The sequence below is a fragment of the Ranitomeya imitator genome, chromosome 7 (assembly GCF_032444005.1).
Source record: "Ranitomeya imitator isolate aRanImi1 chromosome 7, aRanImi1.pri, whole genome shotgun sequence".
In the NCBI taxonomy this organism is placed as follows: Eukaryota; Metazoa; Chordata; class Amphibia; order Anura; family Dendrobatidae; genus Ranitomeya; species Ranitomeya imitator.
The window spans coordinates 211,070,274-211,089,133 of NC_091288.1; the positions used below are offsets into that span (position 1 = coordinate 211,070,274).

Here is an 18,860-nt window from a genome sequence, read left to right on the forward strand (position 1 = left end):
CCCCGAGTGTCAGTGTCATTATCCTGTACCCCCAGTGTCAGTGTCATTATCCTGTACCCCGAGTGTCAGCGCCATTATCCTGCACCCCGAGTGTCAGCGTCATTATCCTGCACCCCGAGTGTCAGTGTCATTATCCTGTACCCCGAGCGTCAGCGTCACTATCTTGTACCCCGAGTGTCAGTGTCATTATCCTGTACCCCGAGTGTCAGTGTCATTATCCTGTACCCCGAGTGTCAGCGCCATTATCCTGCACCCCGAGTGTCAGCGTCATTATCCTGCACCCCGAGTGTCAGTGTCATTATCCTGTACCCCGAGCGTCAGCGTCACTATCTTGTACCCCGAGTGTCAGTGTCATTATCCTGTACCCCAGTGTCAGTGTCATTATCCTGTACCCCGAGTGTCAGCGTCATTATCCTGTACCCCCAGTGTCAGCGTCATTATCCTGTACCCCGAGTGTCAGTGTCATTATCCTGTACCCCGAGTGTCAGTGTCATTATCCTGTACCCCGAGTGTCAGTGTCATTATCCTGTACCCCAGTGTCAGTGTCATTATCCTGTACCCCGAGTGTCAGTGTCATTATCCTGTACCCCGAGTGTCAGTGTCATTATCCTGTACCCCGAGTGTCAGTGTCATTATCCTGTACCGAGTGTCCGTGCCATTATCCTGTACCCCGAGTGTCAGCGCCATTATCCTGCACCCCGAGTGTCAGCGTCATTATCCTGCACCCCGAGTGTCAGTGTCATTATCCTGTACCCCGAGCGTCAGCGTCACTATCTTGTACCCCGAGTGTCAGTGTCATTATCCTGTACCCCGAGTGTCAGTGTCATTATCCTGTACCCCGAGTGTCAGCGTCATTATCCTGTACCCCGAGTTTCAGTGTCATTATCCTGTACCCCAAGTGTCAGTGTCATTATCCTGCACCCGGAGTGTCATTATCCTGTACCCCGAGTGTCAGTGCCATTGTGTCTCATCAATTCTAGTAGATTAGGTCCTAATGTTTGTCCTCATGGCAATCGTCTAAATCACTAGTTTGCGTCTGACGTGTCTGCGGACCTTGGTTACATTCTGTGGACCCTCGGTGTACGGAGCAGTGGTGGTGACCATTGTTTCTGTCACACTGGATTATCGGTGATTCGGGGTCCTGTAAGGCACTGACCTGACGGTGCCCCCGAGCTACAGATCGGAGCTAGCGGTGCTTATCCCTATAGATGACACTTATGGTTGTCAGTCACCGTGCCGTTTCTTCATGCAGCGATGATGGAGTTTGTTCCTTTCTCTCTGGTAATTGCTTCATCATCTGTTTGTGAGAATCCGTGCACTGGAGTTTATTTCCGCAGATTGCTTTACTTGTTGTTCTGTGTGCTGACCTGCTGTGCCCCACATTACCGGGGGATATTTAGAGATCTGGGGCGAGAACTCATGTGGCTTCTTCATACAGGACACAAGAAGTCGATGAGCAGCCGCTTGTCACCCAAGATACAGACAGACGCCTCAGATGCACAGATCTGTAGGATCTGCAAGTGACGAGACCTCGGAAATCTGCGACGGCTCCAAGGCCAGAAGAAATGATCATCACGGCTGCACCACTCATATCTGTGGAAAATTCTACTTTTTTTCTTTCATTTTCCTTCTTTTTCCCTCTCCGTCTTGGCCCCTTTTCCGTCTTGGCCCCTCTCCATTTTGGCCCCTCATCTTCTCCCTCTCCCACTTCTCTCTTCCCCCCCTCTGCCTTTCCCTCTCTCTCACTTTCTCCCCCTCTACCTTTCTCTCTCTCTCTCCCTTTCTCCCCCTCTGCCTTTCCTCCTCCTCCCTTTCTCCCCCTCTGCCTTTACCCCTACTCTCTCTTTCCCTTCCCCCCTCTTCCTTTCCCCTCTCTCTCTCCCTTTCTTTCTCTCTCCCCCTCTGCCTTTCTCTCTCCCTTTCTTCCTCTTTGCCTTTCCCCCTCTTTCTCTCTCCCCCTCTGCCTTTCCCCCTCTCTTTCCCTTTCTCCCTCTCTCCCTTTCCCCCTCTCTTTCCCTTTCTCCCTCTCTCCCTTTCCCCCTCTCTCTTTCCCTTTCTCCCCCTCTGCCTTTCCCCCTCTCTCTTTCTCCCCCTCTCCCTTTCCCCCTCTCATTTCTTTTTCTCTCCCTTTCCCCCTCTCTCTTTCCCTTTCTCCCCCTCTGCCTTTCCCCCTCTCTCTTTCTCCCCCTCTGCCTTTCCCCCTCTCATTTCTTTTTCTCTCCCTTTCCCCCTCTCTCTCCCTTACCCCCTCTCTTACTAGTCTCCTTTAAGACCGTGAAGTTACACAGATACTGACGCTCTACGAGGGGTCCGGACTCGGTCCCATCACCCTGGAGTGGACGTCTTTTGGGGATATTACGTTGTCCCATTTTCAGTAAATTTCTGGGTTATCTGCATTTGTTTTTCTGCTCGCCCTGCCTGCTATTTCTACATCCCTGGTACTACTCAAAAGAAATATTGGCTCTTGAGGTTCCAAACAGTTGTGTAGCTCTTATACCCAGCTGTCCTATGCCCCTGATGAGCCAATCTGCTAGATAGCGCCACCACTGTCCATTGGTGCGGTAAGGTATTGCATCTCATCTTCAGTAATTGAGCTGGGCTGCAATATCTGACACAACCTGTAGACAGGGGTGGCGCTGGCTTTGGAAGAAAGCAAATTTCCCAGCGACACCCTCTTTACACTTAATTAGCCAGAATAGTGGGAGGGAGGGGGGTTGTAATTATTATTCTGGGGGAAACTGCGGTGAGATCCTGGGGATGATCCTGCCTCGTCAGCACAGTATTGCATGTCGGTGCATTATGGCGTATAACGCCGCGTGCGTGAATATCTCGGAGACCTCATTACCATCCCAACACCATGACCTGTATATATAGACCCCTGACATCTGTAACATTCTCACCGCGCCGCAGAACTTACGTAGTCCAAAATGTCATTGTCGTCTTTTAGATTACGACGGGTTAATTATCACCCGTTCCTATGTAACCTGTTAGCATTCTCATTTTAGCCCTTAAAGGGATAGATGACAAATGTACATTTCTGGGACCCCGACACCCCCCAGGTCCCGAAAACAGGAGTCTCGGAGTGACCTGCGTATAGTGATTCCTTCTCCGTTCACTTCTATGGGAGCGATAATATCCATGTGAATGGAGCGGCGGCTGAGCTTGTGCATTTCCACTCAATTTATACAGAGGATTCGGAACCCCCTTTTTCTAGATTTACCAATTAATTTGGTCTTTTGTTACATGGCACCCCATGAGGTTGCTGGTAATTTAATTGGTTGAAGCTGGCTCTAGGGTACAGTACGTTGTACTCAAAACCATTTTTTTTTTCTTCTAGGTGATTACTTTGGAATTCTGATGGAAGAGAAGGTGACCGGCTTCCCATTTAATATAATGGAAAATCCAATGTATTGGGGAAGTACCGCCAATTACTTGGGTCTGGCCCTCATGTAAGTATTCGGCACTGCTATGCTCCGACATGGTCACATTTTGCCGTCAGCAGGATGCACAGACTGATAGATAAAACTGAGGGTCTCGCTAAAAATCTTTGAGTCATCGCCCCAATCCTCCTGTACGGCAGCAAAGTCTGGGGTCTTCCATTTACCCCGACTGGTAAAGGTGGGATTCCAGCCCATCAGAGGTATTGTGCCTGGACTTCTCCAAGTATCTGTGGTACGGAGATGGGCACCTTCCCTGCAGGAGACTCTTCAGCTTTATAGAGGAGGTAGAGATCATATACACCCTGATTAATAAAGAGATGGGAGATAGTTTGGTAGATATTTTACAGTTGTATTAGATACATTTTGGATAGATCCAGATATCTTTTACCCAACAAGTAATATATCTTTTTTTTAAATCAGATATATATATTTTTTTATTAACAGTAGTCAAGTTGACAAACAGACACAATTGTGTCAAAAAGGAGAATAAACATGTTTATAAAAGGTTTTTGAAACAGTCCATGATGTCCTCCTCTATCCTTCCCAGCTCTTCCTCCCATTTCTCTTTTGCTTTAATAGGGAATCTATTAAGAAAGGTATATAACAAATCCCTATAAATATCTGAGACTACCCCTTTCGTTCCTCCCGTTGCACAGACATAGTCCACCAGAATATCTCTATAAATTCCCATATCCATCGTTTTACTCTGCGCATGATAGGCATGTCTCAGCTGTCCATATTGAAACCTACAGGTCTCCTGCAACCTGTAACTCTCCTGCACTGCCTCAAAGGATAACCGTCCTCGTGCGTCCTGAATCTGAGCCATATATTGAATACCCAATGCTTTCCAATTTTTGAATTCCCCCATTTTAATAAATTCAGGTAATATTTCATTGTGCCATATTGGGGAGAGATTTGTTAAAAGTCCCACTCCCCTTGTCTTTTTAATTGTATCCCATACCTTTTGAATCAATGTCAAGGTAGGATAAGCCATTCCAAACTTCCTGAATCCCCCTGCCTCCAATCCCTCAACCAAAGGGTCCTTTCCCACCAACCAAACCAAAATCCGCTGAACCGAACCCAGTCCATTCACCTCTCTCCAATTTCTCATCTGCTGACCCTGCGCTGACAAAAAAATAGATCCAGGGATTCGGAAGGGCCAGTCACTCCCCATCCAACAAGTAATATATCTAATGTATGTATCGGCCGCTGCATCCTCGCCCAGCTGAGGTGACCATGAACGACGAAGAATCGTAAGAGGCATTGAAAGTCCAGATTGACATATAAGACTATGGAATTCGGAAGGTCCACTATGTTTAAGTGGGTGGGAATACAGCCCCCTGCAGTCAATCAGATCACAGGAAAAAAAATCACAGGTGCAGGAATGTGCGTTGCAAAATGAGACAGGAATAGACAACTATACAACCAAATAAATAATAGAACTGGCCAAAGAAAAAAAAATAATGATGTGGGGATAGCATACAACATCATAACCAATCCAATCACTCGAATGGTCAATGTACATAATGTTTTGTGAAGTGGGTGGGGATAGAGCACTTATTTTTAACCAATTTAAATACTAGAATGATCACAACAGAAGATCAGTTATGAAGTGGTCGGGGATAGAACACTAACAGTTCAAATCACAGCAGCGCTTACTGCAGAAGATCAGTTATGAAGTGGGTGGGGATAGAACACTAACCGTTTAAATCACAGCAGCGCTTACTGCAAAAGATCAGTTATGAAGTGAGCGGGGATAGAACATTAACAGTTCAAATCACAGCAGCGCTTACTGCAAAAGATCAGTTATGAAGTGGGCGGGGATAGAACACTAACAGTTCAAATCACAGCAGCGCTTACTGCAAAAGATCAGTTATGAAGTGGGCGGGGATAGAACACTAACAGTTCAAATCACAGCAGCGCTTACTGCAAAAGATCAGTTATGAAGTGGGCGGGGATAGAACATTAACAGTTCAAATCACAGCAGCGCTTACTGCAAAAGATCAGTTATGAAGTGGGCGGGGATAGAACACTAACAGTTCAAATCACAGCAGCGCTTACTGCAAAAGATCAGTTATGAAGTGGGCGGGGATAGAACATTAACAGTTCAAATCACAGCAGCGCTTACTGCAAAAGATCAGTTATGAAGTGGGCGGGGATAGAACACTAACAGTTCAAATCACAGCAGCGCTTACTGCAAAAGATCAGTTATGAAGTGGGCGGGGATAGAACACTAACTGTTTAAATCACAGAAGCGCTTACTGCAAAAGATCAGTTATGAAGTGGGCGGGGATAGAACACTAACCGTTTAAATCACAGCATCGCTTACTGCAGAAGATCAGTTATGAAGTGGGCGGGGATAGAACACTGTTCAAATCACAGCAGCGCTTACTGCAGAAGATCAGTTATGAAGTGGTTGAGGATAGAACAAACAGCGAATCAGATTTTCATCACCTATGAAATCTGTATTCCTAAATCTACCCCAGGTTTAAGGCTGGGAATTTTTTTTTTTTGCCCTACAAATTATACTTAATGTGTTCTAAAAATGGTGCAGATCATTCCCTCCTGCCTAAAAGTTCTAGAACCTTCTCTATGTCACTGAATGGACTGTTAATAGCCTTGTTCCAAGTTTTCAGCACAGCTGGCGTGCAAGAATCTCTAATTGCAGAAAGTACATTGTATAATTACTGTTCTCATTAGCCGATTATGAGCTGATTTAATGTATATCACCAACCAGTTACAGTAACATGGCCCCGTAACATAAGGGAAATGGCAAGTTGCTCTCTGATAGGCTGTTGTATAATAAATTAATGTCTTGTAACCACGCTCGGCCTTCGGGGACCGAGCACAGTTAGTCAATTAGCGCAGCCATGTAAATTTGTTCTTGTTTGCATAAATAAATCAAGGACCTGATAGGAGATGTATTAGTAAAATCAGGCCTTAGCTGACAGCTGTCCGCAAAGGAAATCGGCCTAGAATGAAATCTGGAGTGGCGCCCAGCTGTAATAACGGTATACAAGGTCTGTTTCATGAACCCTTTTGCCAGAAATGTTATTTCGTGAAAGTGTATCAAATGTATCTCAAGGGTATGTAGGAATATTATAATGCCGCCCTGCCAAGATCCGTTTGACGTTTTTTGGTTGGACGTCAAGTAAAAGAAGAAAAATCACAACCGACACCGTGACGAACGGACCCATCAAGTGCATTGACGACACCAGTGGTGGATCAGTGATTGGCATCGGAGCCTTACTGCCCTGGGTACAATGTCTTGGCCCCAGGCCGACATTGACAGCAATATTGAATCTAGTAATTTTCCATAATTTCATTATCGATAATGTGGGTAAGGCCTAAAGCTGGGTTTGTCCTAAATTATAGCATATAGCCCTATAGATAAATTCTGTCATCATATCACCGAGAATTAATAAATTTCTTTTAAAGCAGTCACCACCACTATTTAACGAAAAATATGGTTCTTGTTTCTGTAAGGAGTAGGGAAAGGCCTGGCCATTTGTCTTAGTCCTACGTTCAGCGGCAATTCCTTCTTGAACTGAAGACCTGAGTAATTGTCAGACTGGTTGCTATAGACTCGCTCCCAGACAAGTGAATTGGATAGACTGTAATTATGCTATTTTCCTAGTTCTAGTTACCAGATTGACAGACGTAAAATTATGATGTTAGATGTCCCTTCAATTACTCAATTCCCTAAAGAGTTCTTCACATTTACTAGAAAGTGCATAAAAAAGGTTCTAACATCAGTAAGTAGTAGGGTAAGGCCTGACTGGGCTCCTAACAAGTCCCCCTTGACCATGTTTTATTTATGTAAAGGCCTTCAGCTCACTCTCGAGTCTTGGCGACTTGATGGATGAACAATCTGTAGAAAGATGGACCTTGAGCAAGCTTCGATAGGTCCACCAGGTCTTCTCCAGGTTATCTTGATAGCATCAAGCCATCAGTTTCTGGTCTTCCGATTTGCCTTGTTCCTTTTATTCTTCCGACAATGATGTCCTCCTGCCGTGATCGCTCTCTTCGTATGTTGTGTCCAAAGTAGGCAAGTCGTAGCTTGGTGATTCTTGCTTCGAGTGACATGTCTGGCTTGACTTCTTCCAGAATTGATTTGTTTGTTCTTCTTACTATTCATGGTATTGACAGCATCCATCTCCAACGCCACAATTCAAAGACGTCGATTCTTCTTCTGTCTTGTCTGTTTATCGCCCAGCCAGTGAAATGTTCCTCGATGTGAAGACCTTGTCCAGTGACTTAATTGTTGATTTGCCCATAGCTATTCTCCTACTGACTTCCAATGTCGTCAATGTATCTTTAGTGATCATTGATACGAGTAGGTTGAAGTCCTTTACAACTTCAAGTTCATCGTCGAATGTGTCCCGGTCGTACCTAGCAGTGGTGAATACATGGGTCTTCCTTGTGTTGAGTAGCAGTCCCATGTTCGAACTTTCCATCTTCAAATAATAAGTCCTTCATTCCATCTACGCTTGTTACTGCCTTAATAATCTGATTTTTTTTTTTGCTGGAGAAACCCTTTTTTACTGAATTTTTGCTGTTCAGCCTTCCAAAGACAGTGCCACGTCTGTCCACAAGTTGTGTGTGATAACACAGCTGAGCCCTGTTCCGTATTGTTTTGGGGACAAATGTCCTACTAAACTGAACTCCATCACCCCAGTCATTTTCTTTCCTCCAGATCTGGATGGGTTTGGAATCTCGGATTAATGGCAGGTTAAGAACCTTGTAATTATTGCGGAGGATTCTGAACTCCTAGACCTGTGAAACAGCACGTTCCATTGTGTGGGATCTTCTTGTACCCATCATTTATGCAGGAAACCTCTACGAAGATGCGGATCAAGGAGTTTACCTGTCCTACTCTCGGCACTTAAGTAACAAAAAAAACGTCCTGTGGGACAATGGTGATTTAAAGCAGCAAAATTATAAAACCCTTAATTACAAATAAACACTGTAAAAAGAAAAAAAAATAGACAAAAATGAAGAACCCACCTTTAAAGGGAACGTTTTATTGAGACCTGACCCATTATGGGGTGAAAATGCTGCTCCTTCAAGTGCCAAAAAATGGGAATGAAAAGAAGCTTTTTCATGTTGACCCTCTCGCATGATGCTTCCTGGAAATGTACTTGATAAACAGGAAGAGTCCTATTTCTATGGAGTCACTTGGGCGGAGCTTAATTAAAGAGGTCGTATCCGACTACCTGGATCACATAATTTACTCAATATTTGGATCTTAAGTCCCACGGTCGCGATGATGTTTCGTATAGAGCAATATTTGAGCATGAAAAATCCTTTATCCCTTTTAAGGAGGATGTATCCTACAAGAATAAATAAAGCTTCCTTCTTCCAAAAACAGCGCCACCTCTCAGCTTCATTGGATTAACCAGTGCAGTGCTGCAATACCGCACACAACCTGTAGACAGGGGTGGCGCTGTTTTTTTGGAGGAAGCAGTTATTTTAATCACGGACCACCTCTTATAAGTTCACTCATCTTTTACATTAGAGCATGAAAAATTAGCTTTTTGTCCATAATAGAAATTTAAAAAAAACAAAAAAAACAAACAACCCTCATCTGAAATAAATAATACCGCATAGTACTTCTTCTATAAAGCTTTTATTGAGCTAAAAGTAGATGAAAAGCTCAGGACCATTGCATTGAAGTCGAGGACAGATAGGTTTACAGAAGATAGAAGAAGGTCATCCAGGTGGGCGGATGTTGTACAATAAAGCCGAAATCTACCTCATTACGGCGGAAAAATATCCGGACGATCGTCTCTTTCACTGCAGCAAGACATCAAAGCGGTCTCGCTTTATGGGCGCATGCTGGGAAAGGGTTAAACCCGCCGATCCTCTTTGAATCCAGCAGCCATTTTTTTTGTGTCCAGCTTTGGGTCACGGATGAAAGTTTTGTTCTTCTGAGCTCCTCCGGAGTAAAATGAGTAATGCACGACGCGGATGGTTCCCAGAAAAGATTATTCCTCGGGGGAGCGGGGTGAGAACAAGGGAAGGAGCGGGGTGAGAACAAGGGAAGGAGCGAGCTTTCGGCCATTTGATTCATAACCTCATTACCTTTTGAAGAAACGGCGCACGGCTTCATCTTTCCGTAGAAAAACGAAGGTTCTAAAAATACTCTGAATGTCAGACGGGCGGTGCGATACTTCACAGCAGCGGAACGAGAACGTGCGAGAAGCCGCGTCCGTCCGTGGAGCCGCGGGGATGAAGCCATAACTGTTAATAATCTGCACATCTGGGTCTGTGCGAAACGCCAAAAATTAAAACTTGCGACCCTCATTCACCTTGGTTTTGGTTATAAACTCCCTTTACCTGCGCCATTTTATTTCCACAGTAATCCCTGCAGCCATTTTTAGATGGGAAAGAGCTATAAAAACGAAAGCTGTGCGGCAAGCTAATATCTAAAAGTATTCAAGTCGTGAAATAACGCGTCGATATTACTTGTACGAATCCGATGCATCACCTGTGTGTGTCAGTGGCTCCTCTGCGTGATGGACGTCGTGACACTTAGGACTCAAGACTTCCCTCCAGCAATTTGGCGGCTAGAAATAAAAATAGCGCTCACCGCTCATCTACGATGATGAATATTTCCCAGAGCTGTAAATCAAGGACTCGATCGCGCTGCATGGCAGTACAGATATTAATATAATCACTCTCCCGGAGGCCTCCAAAGTGAAAAATCTCTGCGGAAGTCTGGAGGCGACGTTGTGGGGACGTTGTGGGATTTTGCCTTCACATCTAAATGTATCTTTGCTAAAAGAAAAAAAAAAAAAGCCTATGTCGCTTAACAATATAAGTACTATATTACAGCACATATGTAAAAAGTATAACTGCTATAATACTGCCCCTATGTACAAGAATATAACTACTATAATACTGCCCCTATGTACAAGAATATAACTACTATAATACTGCTCCTATGTACAAGAATATAACTACTATAATACTGCTCCTATGTACAAGAATATAACTACTATAATACTACCCCTATATACAAGAATATAACTACTATAATACTGCTCCTGTGTACAAGAATATAACTACTATAATACTGCTCCTATGTACAAGAATATAACTACTATAATACTGCCCCCTATGTACAAGAATATAACTACTATAATACTACCCCTATATACAAGAATATAACTACTATAATACTGCTCCTATGTACAAGAATATAACTACTATAATACTGCTCCTGTGTACAAGAATATAACTACTATAATACTGCTCCTATGTACAAGAATATAACTACTATAATACTGCCCCCTATGTACAAGAATATAACTACTATAATACTACCCCTATATACAAGAATATAACTACTATAATACTGCTCCTGTGTACAAGAATATAACTACTATAATACTGCCCCTATGTACAAGAATATAACTACTACAATACTGCCCCTATGTACAAGAATATAACTTCTATAATACTGCCCCTATGTACAAGAATATAACTACTATAATACTGCTCCTATGTACAAGAATATAACTACTATAATACTCCTCCTATGTACAAGAATATAACTACTATAACACTGCCCATATGTACAAGAATATAACTACTATAATACTGCCCCTATGTACAAGAATATAACTTCTATAATACTGCCCCTATGTACAAGAATATAACTACTATAATACTGCTCATATGTACAAGAATATAACTACTATAATACTCCTCCTATGTACAAGAATATAACTACTATAACACTGCCCATATGTACAAGAATATAACTACTATAATACTGCCCCCTATGTACAAGAATATAACTACTATAATACTGCCCCTATGTACAAGAATATAACTACTATAATACTGCTCCTATGTACAAGAATATAACTACTATAATACTGCTCCTATGTACAAGAATATAACTACTATAATACTGCCCCTATGTACAAGAATATAACTACTACAATACTGCCCCTATGTACAAGAATATAACTTCTATAATACTGCCCCTATGTACAAGAATATAACTACTATAATACTGCTCCTATGTACAAGAATATAACTACTATAATACTCCTCCTATGTACAAGAATATAACTACTATAACACTGCCCATATGTACAAGAATATAACTACTATAATACTGCCCCTATGTACAAGAATATAACTTCTATAATACTGCCCCTATGTACAAGAATATAACTACTATAATACTGCTCATATGTACAAGAATATAACTACTATAATACTCCTCCTATGTACAAGAATATAACTACTATAACACTGCCCATATGTACAAGAATATAACTACTATAATACTGCCCCCTATGTACAAGAATATAACTACTATAATACTGCCCCTATGTACAAGAATATAACTACTATAATACTGCTCCTATGTACAAGAATATAACTACTATAATACTGCTCCTATGTACAAGAATATAACTACTATAATACTGCCTCTATGTACAAGAATATAACTACTATAATACTGCTCCTATGTACAAGAATATAACTACTATAATACTGCTCCTATGTACAAGAATATAACTACTATAATACTGCCCCTATGTACAAGAATATAACTACTATAATACTGCTCCTATGTACAAGAATATAACTACTATAATACTCCTCCTATGTACAAGAATATAACTACTATAACACTGCCCACATGTACAAGAATATAACTACTATAACACTGCCCACATGTACAAGAATATAACTACTATAATACTGCTCCTATGTACAAGAATATAACTACTATAATACTCCTCCTATGTACAAGAATATAACTACTATAACACTGCCCACATGTACAAGAATATAACTACTATAATACTGCCCCTATGTACAAGAATATAACTACTATAAATACTGCCCATATGTACAAGAATATAACTACTATAATACTGCCCCTATGTACAAGAATATAACTACTATAAATACTGCCCATATGTACAAGAATATAACTACTATACTACTGCTCCTATGTACAGGAATATAACTACTGTAATACTGCCCCTATGTACAAGAATATAACTACTATAATACTGCCCCTATGTACAAGAATATAACTACTATAATACTGCTCCTATGTACAAGAATATAACTACTATAATACTGCCCCTATGTACAAGAATATAACTACTATAATACTGCCCCTATGTACAAGAATATAACTACTATAATACTGCTCCTATGTACAAGAATATAACTACTATAATACTGCCCATATGTACAAGAATATAACTACTATACTACTGCTCCTATGTACAGGAATATAACTACTATAATACTGCCCATATGTACAAGAATATAACTACTATACTACTGCTCCTATGTACAGGAATATAACTACTATAATACTGCCCATATGTACAAGAATATAACTACTATAATACTACCCCTATGTACAAGAATATAACTACTATAATACTGCTCCTTTGTACAAGAATATAACTACTATAATACTGCTCCTATGTACAAGAATATAACTACTATAATACTGCCCCCTAAGTACAAGAATATAACTACTATAATACTGCTCCTTTGTACAAGAATATAACTACTATAATACTGCTCCTATGTACAAGAATATAACTACTATAATACTGCCCCCTAAGTACAAGAATATAACTACTATAATACTGCCCCCTAAGTACAAGAATATAACTACTATAATACTGCTCCTATGTACAGGAATATAACTACTATAATACTGCTCCTATGTACAAGAATATAACTACTATAATACTGCCCCCTAAGTACAAGAATATAACTACTATAATACTGCTCCTTTGTACAAGAATATAACTACTATAATACTGCTCCTATGTACAAGAATATAACTACTATAATACTGCCCCCTAAGTACAAGAATATAACTACTATAATACTGCCCCCTAAGTACAAGAATATAACTACTATAATACTGCCCCTATGTACAGGAATATAACTACTATAATACTGCTCCTATGTACAGGAATATAACTACTATAATGCTGCCCCCTCTCTGCTGTGCATATTGTGCAGTAGATGTTTGGTAGTGGGTGCTGGTTTATTGGAAGAAGAGTTGATGGCCGCTTTTCACCGCTCTCTGTTCTTCTTTCTTATTTTGTTTATTTTACCCCAGGAACTCCAGCCCCGCTGGCCTCATCCTCACCGCTGTGGTCGCCCTGTGCTACAAAGTCGCCATCCTATTTGAAGGGTAGGTGATATTTAGTGTTCCTGGTTGGAGTATACACATTTCTTCCCACCTTTCCGGTCACTACTACTTACTAATGCTGTACTCGTATGGTTCTGCTCATCTTTTTTGACCTGTTCATGAACATAATTCCAAGATTGCAGTTTAGACTGACAAATCCTTAGGGGGAGTAATAGGTAAAAAAAAATGGGCCAATCCTGATACTTTGTGTTGACTGCTGCCAGTTTATCTGCTTTTCCAGATTATTGGATGCTGGATTATAGGATTTTCACTGTATGTTGAGTTTAGCAGCCTTTGAAAACTTTGCTGCTATAAGAAGAACTTGTCAAGCTAACGGATTTTACAAGCGAATTACGTTTTTTTTTTTTGCAATTTTCATCTCTTTTTGCCGCTCTTTCATTCCCCCCACCGGCCAATATGATGACGTCTAAAGTGAGAGCGGAGGAAAAATAGATTTTTTTTTTCCTATAAGGGGCAATTATGTAATTTCAGGAATGGCAGTGCCGGCCGCTTCCCTTTAAGCCGTGCGACCACGTGAAATCTCACCCCTGATGTCCGGCCACACGTGAGAACGTCTCTGCACCTGGTAACGCAGGAAGCAGACAGAACATTACAGGAAAGGAGCGATTGTCACTGGGGCGTAATAAGTGTCCAAAAGCTGCACCGCTGCCTCATTAATGGAGGCCGGCGTCCACCGCACCTGCAGAGCTGGAAGCGACCTCCACCTGGTTGTGAGGGATAATGAAGGGGACACCGGGGCCCGAACCTGGCCCCTAAAGGCCCCTTCGCCACCAACATGCTGGGCAGCACAAGCACAGACCTGCCATAATTAATGGGCCGTTCACCCACCTCGTGCCACTGAGCGGGCTCTAATTAACCCTGTGCAGCCCAATGAGGAGGGATAAGGGGCTCTGGATTAAGATTCTTTTATCATTTGTGGGAAAGCGGTATATATGGTTCTCTCATCCATGGGATGGCGGTATATATGGTTCTGTTATACATGGTGTGATATGCTATGTGGGTATCATTTTTATGTATGTTTCTATTTTACTTGTTTCATGGTGTTCTCTTGTAGGATGAGCTGTTTGCTAATTGATGAATGGCTGTTGCTGCCATCTGATATCAGCCCCCACAGTATTGTTTTCTAATATGCTAATGACATGTTGACCTAGCTTGTTGAAACAATGAGCCCCTGCGACCTTCCCCCTCCTGACCTGTGAATGAGGAGGGAGACTTAAAATATCAGGGAGGTGAGACACAGATCAGTCCTGTGTGGAATGTTGATGTGTTCACAGCATCTCAGAGAGAAAAAAGAGTATATGGACTATGTTATCCTCTGTCTGCTGGATTGTTGGACTTTTATTCTGTTACTGAACTGCATTTGTGTTCTGGACTATTTTATCCTTTGTGTGGTGGATCGTATATGGACCTTTCACTCTTTGCTGGCTCTGTTGATTGTGTGATTCCGGAGAAGGACCCCGTGACAACTGGTGGCAAGCGGTGGGATCAACAGAGCGTAACCTAATGGAGAACCACCCACAGAGTGAGTACAGAAATTGGCCTGAACTACCAGGGACTGACTAAAGAGGCCTTAATTGACCTACTGATGGGTGCCAGCCCGGCCACCTCCTCCCATATATCTGAAGGGAAAGCCCTGGAGACGAGGACCCCCACGCCAAAAAGTCAGTGGGTGGTGTGGTACGAAGAAGAGATGGCGGTTCTGGGCCTAGACGTCTCTCAGGAGTACAAGGAGGAGGCTGCCTGCCGGGCACAGCAGAGACAAGAAACAATGGAGCTTGAAAGAGGGAGTAACGCAATGTGGAATGTAAACCCAACAATCCGGGAGCCTGTACGAATCACCCGAACAGAGTTTAAGCTATTTGATGAGGCTTCCGGAGATGTGGAAGGGTTCTTCAAGGACTTTGAGCAGCAGTGTGCTGTGATGGAGGTGCCCCACTCTGGCTGGATGCGTTTGTTAGTCGGACTCCTGAACGGTAGCCTGGCGGAGGGTTACCGAACCATTGACTCACAGCGGAATCGGGATTATAACATTGTAAAGCAGACTATCCTGGATTACCATGCTATCACCCCAGACTCATATAGGGCCAAGTTCAGAGACCTCCCATACAGTACGGGGGGATCGTTTAGGATGTATGCGCATAAGATGTCCCAGGCATGTCGGAGATGGCTGGAAGCAGAAAATGCCATTACTATGGAAGATGTTATACAGGCGTTCCTTATAGAACAATTTCTTGCCAAGTGCCCCGCAGAGGTATGGGAATGGGTCCGGGAGCGCACGCCGTGCACCGTGGATAGAGCTACAACCCTGCCCGATGAAGCCCTTACTATCTGACCGCAATGGAGGAGGCTTCTGGACAATGGTCCACGGCCTTCTCCCGCACCTCGTCCCCTCCGATTATATCTGCCCTTCCATCTAGTCGCAAGCCGATGGCAATCACGCCTCACATTCCTGGGCCCCAACAGTTCCGACCACGACCTGGGGGTATCACAGAGAGATAATATGGGTGTGGGCAACCTGGACATTTGCAGTCTGGCTGTCCCTCCAGGATTCGGAGGGAGCCCCACCTCGTACAGTACATCTTGTGTACTCCATCGCACCTGAGGAAGAGCTACCACCACCCCCACCAGAGTGGACCACCGACCATGGCACTAGATACCCCTCCTGGAGTGTACGGACTCCGGCTTTTGTCCATCAGAAATACAGAGCATCGGCATTGCCACCTGCATGATGTCTTAATTGATAGATACAAAGTGTCGGGATTTAGAGACGGGGGCATTCCTGACTATCGCTGACCCCTGTGTGGTTCGACCCGAGGCAATTCACCAGGGCCCGGGAATTCCCATTGTCCTGGCGGGGGGTGTCCGAAAATATATACAGCGAGCGTTTGTGCGTTTGGATTATGGTTTTGGAGAAAAACTGTGTTGGATTGGAGTTATGGGAGGACTTCCTGCAGATATCCTCCTTGGAAATGACATTGGGGAGTTACAAAGTGATTTTGTGGGAGCAGAAGGTCCGTGGGCCTCTCACTCTTCTGAAAGAACGATTGGAGGGAGATATCGCAGATACCGGAACGCCCATCATTCCCCACGTTCTAGAGTTCAGAGACTGTCTCGCCCAGCTAGCTACCTTGGCTAATGCACATCAGCGAACGGCCCAGTCCAGTCAAAAAGCCTGGTATGACCATAAAGCCAGGACCCGGGACTTTATGGATAACAAGTGCTCCTGATTATTGCAACCTCTGCCACTGTACAAGGAACTATAAACTATTGAGCAATGTGGACTAAAGTGAGCAGGCCAGAGGTCTGTGTAGACCTCATAGCGTGCCCATTTATTATGAGGGGGGAGAGGTTGTGATGGTGGGATATGCTATGTGGGTATCATTTTTCTGTTTTACTTGTTTTCATGGTGTTCTCTTGAAGGATGAGCTGTTTGCTAATTGATGAATGGCTGTTGCTGCCATCTGATATCAGCCCCCACAGTATTGTTTGCTAATATGCTAATGACATATTGACCTAGCTTGTTGAAACAATGAGCCCCTGCGACCTTCCCCCTCCTGACCTGTGAATGAGGAGGGGGACTTGTAAATATCAGGGAGGTGAGACACAGATCAGTCCTGTGTGGAATGATGATGTGTTCACAGCATCTCAGAGAGAAAGAGGAGTATATGGACTATGCTATCCTCTGTCTGCTGGATTGTTGGACTTTTATCCTGTTACTTTTTGGGGGACTTTAACTACCCGGATATTAACTGGGAAACAGAAACCTGTGAAACCCATAAAGGCAACAGGTTTCTGCTAATAACCAAGAAAAATTATCTTTCACAATTGGTGCAGAATCCAACCAGAGGAGCAGCACTTTTAGACCTAATACTATCTAATAGACCTGACAGAATAACAAATCTGCAGGTGGTTGGGCATTTAGGAAATAGCGACCACAATATTGTGCAGTTTCACCTGTCTTTCACTAGGGGGACTTGTCAGGGAGTCACAAAAACATTGAACTTTAGGAAGGCAAAGTTTGAACAGCTTAGAGATGCCCTTAATCTGGTAGACTGGGACAATATCCTCAGAAATGAGAATACAGATAATAAATGGGAAATGTTTAAGAACATCCTAAATAGGCAGTGTAAGCGGTTTATACCTTGTGGGAATAAAAGGACTAGAAATAGGAAAAACCCAATGTGGCTAAACAAAGAAGTAAGACAGGCAATTAACAGTAAAAAGAAAGCATTTGCACTACTAAAGCAGGATGGCACCATTGAAGCTCTAAAAAACTATAGGGAGAAAAATACTTTATCTAAAAAACTAATTAAAGCTGCCAAAAAGGAAACAGAGAAGCACATTGCTAAGGAGAGTAAAACTAATCCCAAACTGTTCTTCAACTATATCAATAGTAAAAGAATAAAAACTGAAAATGTAGGCCCCTTAAAAAATAGTGAGGAAAGAATGGTTGTAGATGACGAGGAAAAAGCTAACATATTAAACACCTTCTTCTCCACGGTATTCACGGTGGAAAATGAAATGCTAGGTGAAATCCCAAGAAACAATGAAAACCCTATATTAAGGGTCACCAATCTAACCCAAGAAGAGGTGCGAAACCGGCTAAATAAGATTAAAATAGATAAATCTCCGGGTCCGGATGGCATACACCCACGAGTACTAAGAGAACTAAGTAATGTAATAGATAAACCATTATTTCTTATTTTTAGTGACTCTATAGCGACAGGGTCTGTTCCGCAGGACTGGCGCATAGCAAATGTGGTGCCAATATTCAAAAAGGGCTCTAAAAGTGAACCTGGAAATTATAGGCCAGTAAGTCTAACCTCTATTGTTGGTAAAATATTTGAAGGGTTTCTGAGGGATGTTATTCTGGATTATCTCAATGAGAATAACTGTTTAACTCCATATCAGCATGGGTTTATGAGAAATCGCTCCTGTCAAACCAATCTAATCAGTTTTTATGAAGAGGTAAGCTATAGACTGGACCACGGTGAGTCATTGGACGTGGTATATCTCGATTTTTCCAAAGCGTTTGATACCGTGCCGCACAAGAGGTTGGTACACAAAATGAGAATGCTTGGTCTGGGGGAAAATGTGTGTAAATGGGTTAGTAACTGGCTTAGTGATAGAAAGCAGAGGGTGGTTATAAATGGTATAGTCTCTAACTGGGTCGCTGTGACCAGTGGGGTACCGCAGGGGTC

At 42.7% G+C, this 18,860-nt stretch overlaps 1 protein-coding gene across 4 annotated transcripts in view; it reads left to right on the top strand.

Annotated features, from left to right (window-relative positions):
- PEMT (phosphatidylethanolamine N-methyltransferase) overlaps window positions 1-18,860 on the top strand; it is a 91,751-nt gene that overhangs the window by 61,646 nt on the left and 11,245 nt on the right. For 2 of the 4 annotated variants that reach the window (XM_069734694.1, XM_069734693.1), the window contains exons 5-6: window positions 3,338-3,449; window positions 13,567-13,641. In XM_069734694.1, coding sequence (XP_069590795.1) covers window positions 3,338-3,449; window positions 13,567-13,641 — 187 coding nt within the window. The remainder of the gene's footprint in view (window positions 1-3,337; window positions 3,450-13,566; window positions 13,642-18,860) is intronic. The other 2 variants (XM_069734695.1, XM_069734696.1) reach the window with 1 other exon arrangement.